At 40.9% G+C, this 17,131-nt stretch overlaps 1 protein-coding gene across 2 annotated transcripts in view; it reads right to left on the bottom strand.

Annotated features, from left to right (window-relative positions):
• The window catches only part of PRUNE2 (prune homolog 2 with BCH domain), a gene marked incomplete at both ends in the record, with an annotated part of 276,889 nt that overhangs the window by 210,633 nt on the left and 49,125 nt on the right, over positions 1 to 17,131 (bottom strand). For both annotated transcript variants that reach the window (XM_080709115.1, XM_080709114.1), the window contains 3 exons: positions 4,151 to 4,314; positions 6,079 to 6,281; positions 10,392 to 10,496. In XM_080709115.1, coding sequence (XP_080565241.1) covers positions 4,151 to 4,314; positions 6,079 to 6,281; positions 10,392 to 10,496 — 472 coding nt within the window. The remainder of the gene's footprint in view (positions 1 to 4,150; positions 4,315 to 6,078; positions 6,282 to 10,391; positions 10,497 to 17,131) is intronic.

Genomic DNA, 17,131 nt, shown 5'->3' on the forward strand with positions numbered 1-17,131 from the left:
CCACAATTCAGTGAGACACTGTTTCAAAATAAAATAAAAAATAGGGCTGGGGGTGTAGCTTGAAGGTGTAGCCCCTGGGTTCTATCTCCAGTACCGCAAAAAAAAAGTGCAAGTATTAAAGACAAGGGGTAACTTTTTAAATATCTGTGAAGAATTCTAAAAGAAACATGGCCCAAATCACTTACCCAGTAGATAAGCGTATTGTACTTTAGCGTATACTACCTTATTTCTAAAGGCAATATTTTTTACTTTAAACTAGTATGTTTATTGTATGCAAGTTTATAGTCACTGTAAAAATCAACACATAAGAAAATGTGGCTTTGTTTATTACAATTCAAACTTAATGTGATGCTGTAAAATAAACTTAGTCCTTCTAGAAAATTTATTTTTAAAAGGAACATTTTATTATTGGAAGGACAAAATCCAAATTCTAGACATTAAGAATATTAGAGGGATGTGTGAGAATCAGAAAGGAAATTGAAGTGCCATAGCACTAGTGAATTTGGTGCAGTCATGAAAACTGCAGGTGGCTGGGCCTGTTACCGAAATGGGAAATAGAATGAGCGCAGTTGGGAGGTTCAGGGGACTAAAAGGTTTCATTAGGGCAATGTTAAATGGTGGTGCTTTTTAGGAAGGCATGTGAAGATGTCACATGGGCACTGGACATGAATCTAGAATTCTAAAGAGAGGTCATGGTAGGAGACACATGAGTCACAGCCTAGATATATTATGTAAAGTCTTGGAAGTGAACAAGGTCATCTTAACTTAGAGTGGAGGTTAAAAACAATGTCCAAGATAGAGTTCTAGGATACGCTAAGACTCACAAGTAAAGCAGAAGAAGGAGCTAACAAGCAAAACGAAGGAAGAGGAGGCCCACCCTTTACACATTAGGGAATACACTGGAAATGTAGGTGTTTTCCCCAGCAGAGTGGGCTAAGAGGCACACCTTGGGTCTTCTCTAAAAACTGATGGAATCAACCAGGTGTGGGGTGAGCGCCTGTAATCCCGGTACCTGGGAGGCTGAGACAGGATTTGCATGATTGACATCAGCCTCAGCAATGTAGCAATGCCCTCAGCAACTTAAGGAGACTGTTTCAAAATGAAAACTAAAATGGTGTGTGTGTAGGGGCAACTCAGAGATAGAATGCTCCTGAATTGAGTCCCTAGTCACACACACACACACACACACACACACACACACACACACACCATTTATAGCAGACCATTGAGTCTCAGTATGATGTGTCTGGAACATGATTATAGGAATAAATAGCAAAGAACAATCAAGTTTTTCAAAATCTCGGACAAAGATATCTAATCTCACAACATCTGGAAATCGAAAATTCATCATGTCAAAGGAAGAATACACATTTTGCTGTGTGTGTGTGTGTGTGTGTGTGTGTGTGTGTGTGTAAGCTCACTCACATGCACAGGCATGTACCAGTCACTGGAAACTGAGCTCTGGGCCTCTTGTATGTTTTGCAAGTATTCTACTACTGAGCTACATCTCTAGCCCTAATTTTGCATAGTTTAATTTTTTGTTTTCTTTTAGGAGCTAGAAAAATATACAAATACATTTTTAGAAATTATATCAAATTAATGACAATTTAGAGCACCCCATAACACAAAGTAAAATCTTAGCTGCTTATAAAGAGAAGTTTTTAGAAAGAGGGTTGTGAAAATAAAGAATGCTGAAATTATTTATAGGAATTACATATATAAAGAAAATTCTTTAGATTCCATGTTAATACTTGATTAGAAAATTATAAAATCCAAGTTTGAGTTCAGTGAATTTGCCAATATCTGACTCGATTCCTTTCTTATATTTACTAAAGGATGTTTTAAGATTGACCTAGTGCCCTAAAATATTTTTACCTCTAAACATTCAGGTCATCACTTTAAAGTCAGACTCTTGGGTCCCCATCTTTAGCTCCTCCTTGCCAAAACTGTCCAGAGATAGGCCATCTCTTCTCTACCTACATACACAAGTACACAGACACATACACTGTGGTCAAAGGTCTCTAGAGCCCTCTCCAGTCTGCTCTTTCCACTGGTACCCCCTTACGGGCTTCTGCCTCCCGGATTAGGTGGCCCTGGCTCTTTTGCAACAGAGCTGTAATGGCAGTCCTCATGGTTGGGGATCTTCATCCTCTCACTTTCCAGTTTCTAGGTGACAAGGAAATGACACCCACCTCCCACCAGCTTCCCAAAGCCATTTCAAGCTTCACCTCGTGAGAAGTCTCTGAGGCCAAGAAAAAACAAGAGCCTTTAGCATAGCTCGGCAAACTAAAATGAAGACGACTAACAAAACAGTCTGCATCCCTTCTAATTCGTCGTTTTCAACACAACCAAGTTAGATATTATACCAGTGTATTAGAATTTCATATTATTTCACTATTTATCAAAAACATGTTAAGCTGGGCGTGGTGGCGCACACTTGTAATCCCAGCATTCCAGAGGCTGAGACTGGAGGATTGCGGTTCACGGACAGCCTCGGCTATTTAGTGAGGCCCTCTGCAACTCATTGAGACCCTGTTTCAAAATAAAGAATAAAAAATTGGGTAAGGGGTGTAGCTCGGAGGTCAAATGCCCCTGGGTTCTATCCCCAGACCTGCCCCCCCAAAAAAAACATGTTGATGAGCTACTCACTGACTCCTCAAATAATTAATTATTAATACAATTAATAAATAAAATTAATAAATAATTAAACAACACATATTTTTAAATAATAAACCAAATTTCTCAGTTAGATATCTAAACAAAATATTCTCTAGTGCTTGTCTATAGCACATATTCACGCGCAAATAAATTCCATCTTAGCTGGTTTTCCCTCTGCTCTATCACAAAAAAACTTATTGCGCTCGCTTAGGTCAGCTGAGGGCACTGCCTCCCACGGAGCGTCTGATCCACACTCCCACACCACTTGGCAGATTTAGTGGTGCCACCATAGCTAAAATCTGGACAGGAGCTATAGACTTCTTGGACCGTTTACCTCAAAACTGGGGTAGAAATGGACACAGTGAAGGAGAGATTTTTGGTCCTTCTCTTTTTAAAGCTCTCTCAGTCTGTTCCTGACCATGTTTTACTTCCCTGTGTGAAACACATCTGAGGAAAAAAAAAAATCTGTTTACCAGGTCCAAAATGGGTTGTTGAAAGAAAACAAAAATCTTTATGCAAACACCAGAACAGTGTTTAACATGAGAAAACAACTGAACTTTTCTGGCATCATAGTAAACTGGCAAATTTCCATCTTTGGAAGCAGGAGGCTTCGCTGATGGAGAGAAAAAAGAGATTCGTAGAATTCAGTCATCTCTCAGTATCTGTGGGGATGGGTTCCAGGACCCCGGTGGGTACCAAAATCTGTGGATGCTCAATTTTCATGCATAAAATGGTACAGTATTTGCACTTAACCTACTGCGTATCCTCCCGAATACATCAAATCACTAGATTAAGAATACCTACTACAATGGAAATTCTATATGAAGAGTTGTTGTATTGTTTGGAAAATAATGGCAAGGACTAAAGTCTACATGTTCCATGCAGACACATTTAAACTATTCTCGATCTGAGGTTGGTTGGCTCCGTGGGTGTGGAGCCCGTGGATTCAGAGAGCCACGTGTAACTGGGGAGGACGCACTGGCAACCTTAGTGCTTAAAACAGGCTGAAGATGAAGTATGTTAACGATGGGAGGTGAGAGGAGGTGACGTGTGACTGTGGAAGACTCAAACGATACATCAAAATAAGAGGGGTTTATTTTGCCATCCAACCCGTATTATATAAGCCAAGCACTGGCAAGCATCAGGAGATGTTTCAAGGCAGGAGCATGGAATTCTGGGGCACATTCACAGTGGGGCAGGGCACCTCTGGAGGCTATTAAAATGCCAGGGGAGCTCTGTCCGCTTCCCAACAGAGGGGCAGCAGTTCCATTTAATTTTCTTGTGTCCTTCATGCATATTTTTAAATGCACATTTCTAATATCCAATATAATGCTACTCTTTAACAAACTCTACTCCCTGCCTCTCTAATGAAGCTTCCCATGGTCTTTAAAGGGATTGTTAACCCAGGAATGGATCCCGCTCTTTCTGCATGAGCAGGTCCAGAGACACTCCATTAAGCCTGCCAGTATTCACTAGCAAGGGCGCCTCTCACCTCTGAGGAGATGAGCCAGCTGCTCGGTGATGAGCTCAGGAGCCTCCTGCAGCAGCTCCTTCAGCACAAGGGAAGAGGAAGGCTCCCGGAACGCAAACTCAGCGTCATCCTGCTCAGCCGGGTCAATGACTTTGACGACTGCAGCTTCCAAAGTTTTGTCCTCACTGGAAAGCAAATGGAAGAGAGGGAGAGAAATAGACAGGACAGGTTTCCTCACTCAGGGGAACTATTCAGTCTCTGCTCCTGCACAATTATTTCTTCCCAATAGCCAAACATATGAGTTAACTGGCACAACTCAGAAGGGTAGAGCCTTATTCCGTGGCTTTGCACATTTTCTTTAACAGATGACCTCCTGAAGATTCCTAGCACACCTTCACATCTGAGCAATTCTGTCTCTTTTGGTTCCCTGTAGGGAAATAATACTAACATGTACTGAGCTTCTCCTATAGGCCAGACACTACTAGAAACACTTGTGTCGCCATATTTTATACTATAAAATGGCCTCTTTGTTTCTGGCTTGAGGTGTAACTATTTTGCTCCTACACATACACCCACCATGAAATGCCACCTTAATCAGAGGTCCAGACCAGTTAGGCCACCTGATCTTAGACCGGAACTTTCAGAATCATGAGCCACAAATCAACCCCTCTTTATTACATAAGGAGCCTGTATTAGGTATTTCCTTATAGTGACAGAATGACAACTAATATAACACATAAGTATAGTGAGAAAAAAACAACAAACTATCAATAGCTTCTAGCCACCTGTCAACAATTAACAATTGACTGGTGCAAAAAATTCAAAAGAATTTCAATAGTTTCAAATAGGGAATAAAAACAGCCTCACATAAGGAAGAATATTTTCTTTCTTTTAATATATTTTTAAAGACAGGGTTTCACTAAGTTGCTGAAGGTCTCACTAAATTGCTGAGGCTGGCCTCAGGTCTGCTATCCTTCTGTTTCAGCCTCCCAAATACTGGGATTAGAAGTGTGGGCCACCAGGCTGGGCAGGAAGAATATTTTCAAAACTATCATTAAACAAATTGTATGACTGGTATTATAGCATATTAATGCTTAAATACACTTATAAAAAGATTATATTTAAAATTAATAAATAAGAACTTTTATTTACTGTATACCAAGGCCAATGTCCATTGATGAAGGTCATAAACTATTAGCAAATTGACAAATGGGGCAAAGAATGAACATCTCAAGCTACAGAGGTGCTTAACTGGTGAGTCCTCGCTTAGACGCAGCAGAGAGCTTATCAGAGGGCATCTCTGTGAGGTCCTTGAAGGCAGAGTGTTTGCCCTTTTCCTCTCTATGTACCTTTGGATTCTCTCACCATTAGCAACTTAAGTACTTACTGAAGGAGGCAGATCTAAGGTCTAATACGAACTCCTCTACTAACTGTGTGTGTACCCGGGCTAGTCATTTGCAACACTGGGTTTTGAGTCTCCTGTCCACAAAATAAAAACTCTGAATTATATAAACTTTCAAAAATCCCTCCTCCTGCGGTTGCATAAAATGCTGTGAATGAACAAACCAATGATCGAATGATTTTCATGGCCTATCTCTATGTATTTTTCTAGTTCACTGTGTGATTTCTTTCTTAAGAAACTCTTGGTTTTACCTAATGTTTTATTTCAGTTTTCTTCAGGTCTAAAGCATCAATACATAGTACTACCCTGTTGCTATCGGAAAATTTAAAGATGGCGCATTTGAAATATATACTTGAAAAGTAACAGCACAGAATTTAATTGGCATAGCCCCAGTTTTGTCATAAAAGAAGGGAAAGCTACTCCCTTTCTTCCGAATGTCCTCTACTTTCAATGCATCTGCCTAAGCCACTACAGTCCTGAGCGAGGACCAGCTGCCCAGAGGCCCCGTGAGGTGAGACCAAAGCCACCGGGCTCTACTGAGCCTTACCTAGCCAGGACGCTGCTGCCAACCAGCGTTATAGACAGCTTCCCCTCATCATTTAGCTGATGCAGATTGATTTCATCTCGGAATATGTGAAATGATTCGGAGATATTCAGCTCTTCTAAAATAAACCGTGTCTCCGTGAAGTAGTTGAATTCAGTCCTTGGGATATTCAGCACCGGTAAACAGAGAACACCAGGTGGGCTGACCTACCAAGAGAAAATTTGACGGAATCACTGCAAACAGTGGGAGGGAAGAGACAGCTGCATTTTTTCCGACGTGCAGGTACCTGGCAAAGGGTCTGTAAGTCTTTACGCGCATCAAACCATCTGACGTTCGTACCCAACTTTCCTGAACAAAATTCGTAGAGCCTTATGTGCTGGTAAATGGCTCCCAGTGCTTTCTATACTTGTTACTTTACTTCTCAGGTCAGGCTTTACTTGAAGTAGTGTATGTCTCACTGCAACCCCTCCACAATTGAATACATAAATATATATGCAATATATAAAATATGTATTAAGTACACACACATTTTCCTCTTCAAGGGTAACAAACTCACTTGTCTTTGGAATCAGCAGACAATTAGAATAACTGGGGACTGTGGCGCCGTGGGAAGGCAGACATGCCCTATCTTAGGGGGATGCTTGCCACTCGGCTCCAGCCAGTTCCTCACATGTGAACATTCACACCTTGCTGGGCATGGTGGCGCACAACTGTAATCCCAGTACTTGGGAGGCTAATACCTTAGGATCACTGGCTCAAGGGCAGCCTCAACAACTTAATGAAGTTTTCATCAACACAGCAAGACCATGTTTCCAAATAAAAAATAAAATAATGCTGGGAGTAATCCAGGGCAGAATGTCCCCGGCTTCATTCCCCAAAACCACAAAAAATTAAATAAGTAAATAAAATTCAAACCTACTACAGTGAAATCTTCCACTTACTCCTGAGAATTTAGAAATCTAGATTTTGAGGCATTCTCTGTGACACTGAATTATTATAATTAAGTTCCTCCTGTACTTTTATTGTGCACGTAGTTCACAGTGATGGCAGCAACATGGACGGCACTGGGTGGGCTTCCCCTGGCTTTCTCCCCTGCCCTTTCCCCATGTAGGATAGTGAGATCGACACTAGTATTCTCGCCTATTTATCTAATGTCAGTGGAAGAGTGGCTCCTTCACTGATTCTCCCGCTCCCCACCAGCCCCTTCCCCTGGACCACCTGCCTTACTCCACTGAAGTTTCTTCTCCATTATCTGAATTAAGCTTTTTTTTTTTTTTAAAAAAAAAAAAAACAAAATACTTGTCAGGTGTGGCAACACACACCTCTAACTCCAGCTACTGGGGAGGCTGAGGCAGGAGGATCAAAAGTTTGAAGCCTGCCTTGGCAACTCAGTGAGACCCTGTCTTAAAATTTAAAAAATAATTTAAAGGACTAGGGGTATAGCTCAGTAGTAGAATGTTTGCCTAGCATACGTAAGTCCTTGAGTTCAATCCCCAGAACAACAACAATAAATAAATAAATAAATAAAAGAAAGAGGAAGGGGTAGGGGGAAAGAAACACTATCAAAATCAGGGAAATTCATTTAGGAGCCAAATTTGGCCCCCACACTAACAGATTGCGATTATAAAAAAAAATCTTATGTTCACAAACTTTATAAAAAAAATGGTGTCAGTCAGGGGAGACAGGAGATGGGAAGGAGATAGAGAATTCCAGACTCACAATAATAAACTTATTTTTCTATAGAAATTTTAAAAATTACTATGAGTTTATAGCAATAAACCCTAAAATTGTCATTAAGAGAATGCTGGATTGGTAACACTGAATTTTTGCCAACATTAACTGGTCTTTTTCTCACATCATCACCAGCTCTGTTTCGAGCAGAGTGTTGATCACACAACTTAACATCTTTGTTATGTCTTCTCTCTCTAGCATTAAGAAGGCAAGGCCTCTAGACTGTTTTGTGCAGCTTTGCTTCTCACTGTATGAAACACTCTGGCACCTAGTAAACATATAATAAACATTTATTGAATGAAACAAATGAATCAGCCACTGCTACAGTCCACAAAGCTACTCCAACAGGGTGGTTTTTCTCTCACCTGGAATGCTAATTTCACATTACAATTAGCAATTCAGGCACGCCAGTTCTTTTTCCTAATTGGTAGTTAAGCCTCACTCCCGATACTAAAGTGGAGAAAGGAACTGGCAGGTGTGTCTAGATCATGAGGTCTGAGCCTACCTTTTGTAGGACCAATTTTGAAGTTGGAGTCAGAAGAATGAACCAGGTTCGAGCCTCGGCCTCTGCTGTGTGACTTGGAAAAGGCGGTTTCCCCCCTGGACCTCAGTTTTCCCTGTTTGCAGAATGGGGCTCATGTACCAGAGTGGGGAGGACGTAAATGAAGTGCTCTGCATAAAGCTGAAAAGCCCTGTCTTTATCCCATGTGTTAATACTCTGAGAGAGAAAACCCAAGATCTCAGAAAACATTGAGTGGAGGCGCAGAACACCAGTAAACTAAGACGCAGGTAGAGAAATACAACAGCATTCCCAGATGGAACTCTTCAGCAAGCCCGTGTTTGTTTCTATGCTCAAAGGCAAACCTTTGAAGAGGAGGATGCATGAGAATCTTTATTTTTACTTATCTTTTCTCCCTCTTAATTACTTTCCCATCTCCCTTCTTGGACATCACTATATTCATTCAAGACATTGTAGCTGTTGTTGGTGGTGTTATTATGAAGATATAATTTCCTTAAAAGTCCATGCCAACATCAGTCTAAATATCAATCCAGGACAGTCAACGCTATGTTCTCTGGACAAGCAACATCTTTTTTTAGGGGCCAAAGTGCCCAATTAATAAGATCAGTGTTTAATATACACATCTTGACATAGGCACATTTATCTCCTAATACCAATTAATCTCCCTTGCAAAGTTCAACAAATCTTAAGATAAATTTGATAAGAAGCCCACATGTAGAGATCCGAATATTTTCCCTGTCACCACTGTCAGCTGCTGCCTCAAGCAGTTCCTGCCACCCACCGCTCATTCTGGAAGACTGGGTTTCATGCGAATTTGAATTGCTCTAGATCAGCTACACAGACCGTCAGGGCCAAGCAGCCAAACACAACTGGAATGAAGCAAACCTGTCTCTGGAAAATGAAAACTTGTATGAAGTTTGGGAAGTAGCACCCAAACACTCATAATGTATATTTTAAGGCTTTAAGCCCTAATGTCATGGGTTGTGCGTTTTATAGAGGGGAAATTGAAAAATAATTTATTGAAAGGCATTTTCAATTTTGGTAGGTGCACCTGTGCCTTATAGAGTAAAAAGATTCCCCCTTCAGAGAGATTATCACTACTGGGAATGTCCTTGGTGTATAGACTCAGGGTCAAAGGCAAAACCAAAACAGGGCTTATAGAACATAGAGTTGGCACATAGTATCTCTGGCTTTGAAAATCTCAGCCAATGTGCTCTGTACTTGATGTAGTGTTCACACAAGCTACTCTGCACCAGTATTTCTATCCCCAGGGGTAAGACCATCCAACAGGATGATAAAGGAAAATACAACACTTTTTTTTTTTTGGTGGTACTGGGGTTCCTGGAAGCCCTTCTACCTCTGGGCTACACTCCCAGACCTATTTTATACTTTGTTTATTTTTGGAAACAGGGTCTCCTAAGCCAGCGAGGATGGCTTTGAACCTGCACGATCCTCCTGTCTCCGCCTCCCAAGCGCAGGGATTACAAGCGTGTGCCACCACGCCCAGAAAAATACGACATTTTGATCCTTATTTTTATTTTGTTAGTTCCTTGAATTCTCACAAAGCAATAGGTTATTATAAACACTTTTAAATTTTAATTTAAAACAGTGACCTTAATGAAGTAAGATTTTTATGCAGTCAGTTAAAAAAAAACTAGCACAATGCTTAACATACAGTAGGTGCTTAGTAATGCTTGTTGATAAACAGGTTATAATACTTTATTGTCTGCAATAATAAACTAGAACATGAAAATTAAGTTTATAGCTTCTTTTTCTTTGCTGAACTAAGGATTGAACCCAGGGGCATTCTACCTCTGAGTTATACCTCCAGCCCTACTTTTTTATTCTTTATTTTTTTTAAACAGGGTCTCACTGTGTTGCACAGGGCCTCACTAAGTAGCTGAGGCTGTCTGTGAATGGTGATCCTCCTATCTCAGCCTCCCAAATGCTGGGATTACAAGCGTGTGCCACCACATTGGTCTCAGCTTCCTTACTTCTAAAAATGTTTGTTCTTAAAAGTTACATTGTAATTCAAGTATAAAAGATATAATCCTTTTCCTCTCACCTTGTCTAGGAAGTAAGCATATGAAAAAGCAGAAATGAGAGAATCCAAGTCACAGGATTTAGGTCCAATAACCACATGGACCTTCTCCAAGCGTTTGCTTCGATTCTGAAACAAAACGAAATAAAACATCACATTTTAACTTGCAATTATCAATATGAAGAAAAAAAATCATTATTTTCAAAGTATACCCTATGTGCATACACAATGACAGAAAAATCATAAATTTTTCATGAAGCTTTACATTAAAACATTAAAAACTGCACAATATGTTTAACATTTCAAAATGTTCATTCAAAGTGGTCAATTGTCAGGAAGAGAAAATGTGATTGCATTAAGGATATCCATAATTTCACTTCACTTGAGCTATATTTCCGAGTCCTAAGTTCTTAGAGATCATTTCATTCTTAAGAACAGTTGCGTGGAATTCTATTATCATTTCCTTATGTAAGACAGTCTTCTTGATTTTAAAAAAAAGAGTTATTTTTTCCATATATCTATGGCATGCAATGTAATCCAATAAACAGAGAATTTGGTGACGATTTAGTTTCACATTACATTTTAGGTGACAGGATATATTCTCTTTGTGTTATAGTCTATTATTTCACAAATGAAACTTGTAAAACTTTCTCTGCTCAGAAAAATTTGAAAGATTGCTTTAAGAATACAAATTATAGCAATTGCTCTTGAAGTGTATTAAAATCCCCTGCAGACGTGAACATGTACTACCCCCCTCCCTGCCCAGTTAACTCAATAGTTGTTTAAATTTTCTTTACGGAAATCCTTTGGCATTTCCAAAGAACCAATACAAATAACTGCAATATAAATTAGTATCAGTACAGTTTGTCATAAAGAATACTTTTGTATACGCTTCTCACTCCTCACCATTTGTTTTAACCTCTCAGTTTAGGAAAAACTAAATAACCAACTTAGTTGTAATATTGCTCCGAAGGGTTATATAAAAGATTAGATTAGTCATAACTGTTAGATTAGTCATAACTGCTTTAATAAAAGTCTGACTTTAGCCAGGCACATCAGCACACGCCTGTGATACCAATACTTGGGAGGCTGAGATAGAAGGGCTGCAAGAAGACAGAAGGACCCTGTTTCAAAATAAAAAGTGCTAGGGATGTAGCTCAGAGGTAGAATGGCATTGGGTTCAATCCCTAGTACCCCCAACTCCCTGCCACACACAGACCTACTTAATCCTTTATGTGCAGAACAAATTAAGACATTTCATAACCTGGTGGGTATTTTTATGAACAAATCTAGAAATGTGTTAGTATTTCTATGAAATTGCTGGCATAAGAAGCAAAAACAAGTTATTAAACAACCAGATACTGGCTCAAGAAACAAAATTAAGTAAATCTTTAAGGAAACTGGATTAAAAAGTATACCATGGACAAAGATAACAGGATCAATTTTGCAGATGAGTCATCCAGTATGTAATATTGCTAAAATTACAGATGCATACTTTGAAAAAAGATCGAGATATTGATCCTTAGGAAAACATGCTCTAACGTATGATATAAGCTCTCTAAAGATATGTATAGCCCCCTGCCCTCATTCCCACCAGTCCCAGCTCCCAGTCCTTCCTCTCCTAGCTTCCTTCTCTAATCTCATGAACGTGTAGCTGGCTAAATTGTCTGAGCATCCTTTGAGGATTCTGGTCTAGGTTCCACTCTTAAAGTCAGGACAGTCAAATGTTCTAGGGGCACCTGAGGAAATTTAGGCAAATGCAATTACACTCCATTACGATACAAGGATGCACCAGGAAATCACATTACAGTAAATGCTGTTCTTCCGAGAAGCTGAGAGGTCTAAGAGACATTACCTCATTTCTCCTCCCAAATCTTGTGAGACAGATGGTAAAAAGATCAACACTTTCATAGGTCAGAGGAGTCTGGGATGGGACCAGAGCTTTTTCTAGAAGCCATGGCCCTGAGCAGGGAGTCAGATCTCTGCTGCCCTGCGCTAACCACTCCACAGTGCCAGAATGACCTCATTGTCTTCCCAGTAAGTAAGCAAGGGAACGAGGGATAAAGAGAGAGTGCTAAATATGCATGCTAAATACAGCAAGATTTCAGAGATTCTCAGCATCAAAACTACTGACCTACTTGCTTTCTCGTCTAGGCTCGATCAGTCCCAGATGCAGCTATGTGTTCAGCCTTCAAGCACACAAAAGAAGACATGGGCGGCATAGCAAGATTGGTGCATCGGATTATTTCCAAGCCCAAACCCACTTATTACTCAGGAAAAGAAAGGAGCTAAGCGGGGGACAGAGACCCGAAGCTGGTCCAGGTATCTGGAAATGAAAACCATTCACTAACAGTGAGCACGTGCAATTCTATCCACTCCATGGGTTCTCATCGTTCAAGCAGTAGAAACCTGCTTGTGCCAGGCACTGGTCCAGGCCCTAGGAACGCCGCAGAGAAACGAACGGACAAAAGTCCCAGCCCTTGTGGACTTCGAGTTCAGTGCACGGGATATGGCGGACCAAAAAAATCAGATAATGATAAGTGGAAAAAAGAAAAGAAACCGTAAAAGGGGAGTCGGGTGAAGTCATCTCACTGAGAACACGTTTGAGTCAAGACCTGAAGTTAGGGAGGGAAAGCTAAGCGCAAGGCCCTGAGGTGAGAACGTGCCCATTGCCGCCTGGTGTGTACACTTTCTAAACACGGCTTAGCAGTGAAGAATCTGGTGAGTATCCAGTCCCTAACATTGGCACAGAAGCACAGCAAGCACTGAGGGGTTTCAGGAGACAAAGACTCATTGTAAATACCTAAACCCACCACTGCCCAAGCCCCACACAAAGTATAGCACGGATAATTAGACAACGTAGGCACCATATGGCTTCTCCATCTAGATACACTAGGTTGTCAGAATCTTCTCATAATCGATGAATACAAAGAAATTTATTGAATATGCCAGTACTCCCCATCACAATTTTAATATGTTTTCAGAGTATAATCCTATGTACCAATACAATGAGATTTCTTACTAAAGTTTTTTTTTTTTAATTTGAATGCTTTCACATTCAGATTCAACTGCATTAATAAGGAAGTTACATTTGTTAAGCAAAAGCACTTTCAAACCCAGTCATGGAAAACAGAAGAACTGACCAGAAGGCAGGCTTCTGGGCCCGCAGTGAACTTAGATCAGCATCTTCATAATTCTACTCTCTTAAAAACAAAGCTTCTCCTGTCTCTAACTTTCCACTTTTAAAGCCCCATAATAGCCAGGCATGGTGGTGCATGCCTAAAATCCCAATACTTGGGAAGCTGAGATAGAAAGCACAAAGGCTGGAGGCCAGCCTCAGCAACTTAAACATATATGAGGCTTTGTTTCAATATAACATAACATAACATAACATAACATAACATAACATAACAGGTATAGACGTGTAGCACAGAGATAGAATGACCCTGGATTAAAAAAAAGTAAATAAAGACCCACAATAAACCTTTAAATCAGAGCCTTTGCAATACAGTTATACTCCATCTTCCCCACCTCCCTTAAAAAAAAAAATTCTACAAAGTTAGACCAGGCATAGTGGTGCATGCCTATAATCCCAGTACTCAGGAGGACGAGACAGGAGGATCTCAGGTTCAAGACCAGCTTCAGCAACTTAGTGAAACTCTTAGCAACCTAGTGAGAGCCTGTTTCAAATAAAAAAATTAAAAAGGAGGGTTGGTGTAGCTTGGAGGTAGAATGCTCCTGGGTTCAGTCCCTATACTACATCATCATCATCGTCATCAAACTTTAAAAATATATTAAAATGAATCTTGTTTCAAAAATATTGTAGGCAAACCCACAGAAATGTCAGCATAGGTAGTAGCCAGAAATGAGCAGGAAGGGGAGAACACAGGCTAGCTGTAAAAGGGCCCCTACCCAGCAAGAGAGCACAGTCCCCACCCTGCGCTGATGCCATCTTGTAAGGAGACAAACCCTATCTGCACATGCATCTGCCCTCTCTTTGTGTGGGTGCAGCTATGGAAAGGTCCATTTGGGAAGGTGGGTGGGTTACTCTAAAACACTAAGGGGGTCACTTCCTTCCTCCACTTTCCACGGAAGCCCACAGCCTCTCCCTCCACAGATTAGGCCTTGTTTTCAAGGCAAAGCATGTGCCCACTGGCTGACCTGTCACTTGGTTGCCATATGACCTTCTGCAGGTGGCACAAGGCCTGAATGGGCAGGATGACTTGAGTACCCAGACCTGCTCCCAAGTTTTCTCTCACCAGGCAAAATATAACTTCTCCCAAAAACGGCACTAGTCTGGAAAGACATGGCTACCTGTCCTGCCAAAGTCCCAGACACTGTGCTAACCAAAACTGGAAGCCCAACCGGTTGGGGCAGTCGGCTTCTGGCTGATTTGCCGGCCTCATTGAGGTGCGCTTTCAGTCTGCAAAACCCCTTTTCTGTGCTGTGGGTCTCACTGTGATTCTGTCCCTGCACTGGGGTAGCTCACTAATCTTAGGCACTACATCCAGGAAAGGAGGACCCCCACAGAAAAATGGTAACAGAAATTGGAGAATCCCTTCCTCACACTAAAGCAGAGAATATTTCTTAGCCCCTCCTCCCTAATTAGTGAATAAACACACCAGAGAAAAAGAAGTCTCCCCATGTGTAAGATGGCATCTACACAGAAAGCCGGGCTTAGGAACGAGGGGCATTTGAGCTAGGCTTCCTTTAACTACTTACTAACTCCAAGCCAACGCAGGAGTTCTCATCCCTGAAGGCTGGTTGCCAGGGGGTACAGAGAAGGGCCCAGCTCCTCCCCAGGTGACCCCATGCACCTGTGGCTGCCACAGTCGGTCCTGCATCGAAAGACTTCAAAGGTGGACAGGAAAAATCTAGCATGCTGCTTACAATCCTGCAGATCCATGACCCACACAGTCACGGTCCCCAGGAAAGCCAGGGCAGCAGAAGCAGCATGTGATGTTCCAGCCAAATGAGTAGCAAGGTCCAAAGAGAGTTGTGGAGATGCCCAGAGCAACCTGGTCCTCAAGGGCAGGACAGAAGCCCCTGAGACCTCTGTGCACATGGATAAAGTCACATCATTGAACAAACCCTATCCTCTCTTGATACTGACGCTGGGTTAAAGAAAATTTTGAGAACTCCTGGTTTCCTGATATTTCCAAGCTGATCGCCATCTAGAGAGCGTCTGGGATCCAAAGTGGGAGAACGGTGGTGTTGGGATTAAAGGGCATCAACCAAAAGTTTAAAAAGCTAAGAAGGCAATATGTACCCGCTGCCTGTGAGGGCCGCACATGACAGGGACTTCTACCACCAGTTGAACTGTTTGTATTTTATCTTACGTTTTCCATTTACTTTTTTTCTGATAAGAAATAAATGCCATCATAATAACCAAAATAACTACTATTAACATATTATTAATTATTCCACATGTAAAAATGTATAAACATATACTAACACATATATTCTGCAAAAATGGGGTGCTTCCACTGCTACCCTTCAGAAACTTGCCTTTTTTCTGACCCAATTATAGATTTTCATTCATTTTCAATAGCTTAATTGTAACAATTGTGTACACAACATAGAGAATGAGAATGAATGAATTTCTGGGAAAAGTATAGGTACCTTTTTTAAAAAATTTCATATTGCCAAATAGGATGTTCTGACTCACTGATTTCCAAGCCCAGATTCATTCTAATAGTTAATTAATAAACCATAATAGTGACTGAGAGACCATAATCAGTTTTTTTCTGAGAGGTGCACTTCAGGTCATATGTAAAAACAAAAGCATTTACCAGAATCTACAAATTTGAGACACAGACATTTTATATTCAATTTTCTCATAAATGTCATAATTTAATTGGTGACCTAGCGGATGAATATCAACAAACAATTTAGGAGAAGACAAAGAGCTTCCAACAATAAAACAGAAAAGTTCTATGAGGTAATTTAATTGTTTCGCTTCCTGATAAAACTGAAACAGTAAATTCAGAAAATTGTATGCAGCCTACGGCCTCTCCCCTCATCACTATTAAACTAAAACTCTTGAGGCTGAGGTATCTTTGAAATAAAAGGGCTATTGAGCTGCTACAGATGCCAGCCAGAGAAGGACCATGTCCTGGGGCAAGTTTCCACAACCATAAGAGCCAGGCTAGAGTGCTTTTATAATGGAAATTTAGGAAAGCATAAATTGTTTACATTGGATTTACATTTGGCCCTAGAACATAGGCACTAGGTAACATGAAGCAGAAAGGGCCAGTCTATAAGGAGGACAGTCTATAAGAAGTCCTTGTTGCTTTAGACTGCTCAGGGTTAATATACAGAAAGTTTATGCATCAACAGAGTAGCGTGGGGTGGCTGGCCACAATGGCATCCAGGTCAGGATTTCAACACAATTCATGAATGTGTGCTGGTGAAGCAACCTTTTGTTGATTTTGTCCACAGCTGTTAACTGAGTATCTTCCCCCTTCCTCCAATCTCAGTTCATCGTAATTAAACTTAGGCCATCTCAGAACTTTTTCTCACTTCCATCCCAATCAAACTCAGTACTTTCCCTCAGCTTTCCTTTGCAGAGTTGGGAAATACCTTTGTATAATGTTTTAATATTTTTTATTTGGGAAAGAGGGGGTTGGGTCAGTCTGAGTAAATCCAGCTGTAACAGCTGAGGCCCTACTTGAGTCTCCTTTTATGTTTTCATACACAAGAGGCCACTGTGGGTGGGTGATGAAATGGACCAAAGCCTGAATCTGAGGATTCTCTGGGCGAGC

Source organism: Muscardinus avellanarius (genome assembly GCF_963383645.1).
Source record: "Muscardinus avellanarius genome assembly, chromosome: 13".
NCBI lineage: Eukaryota > Metazoa > Chordata > Mammalia > Rodentia > Gliridae > Muscardinus > Muscardinus avellanarius.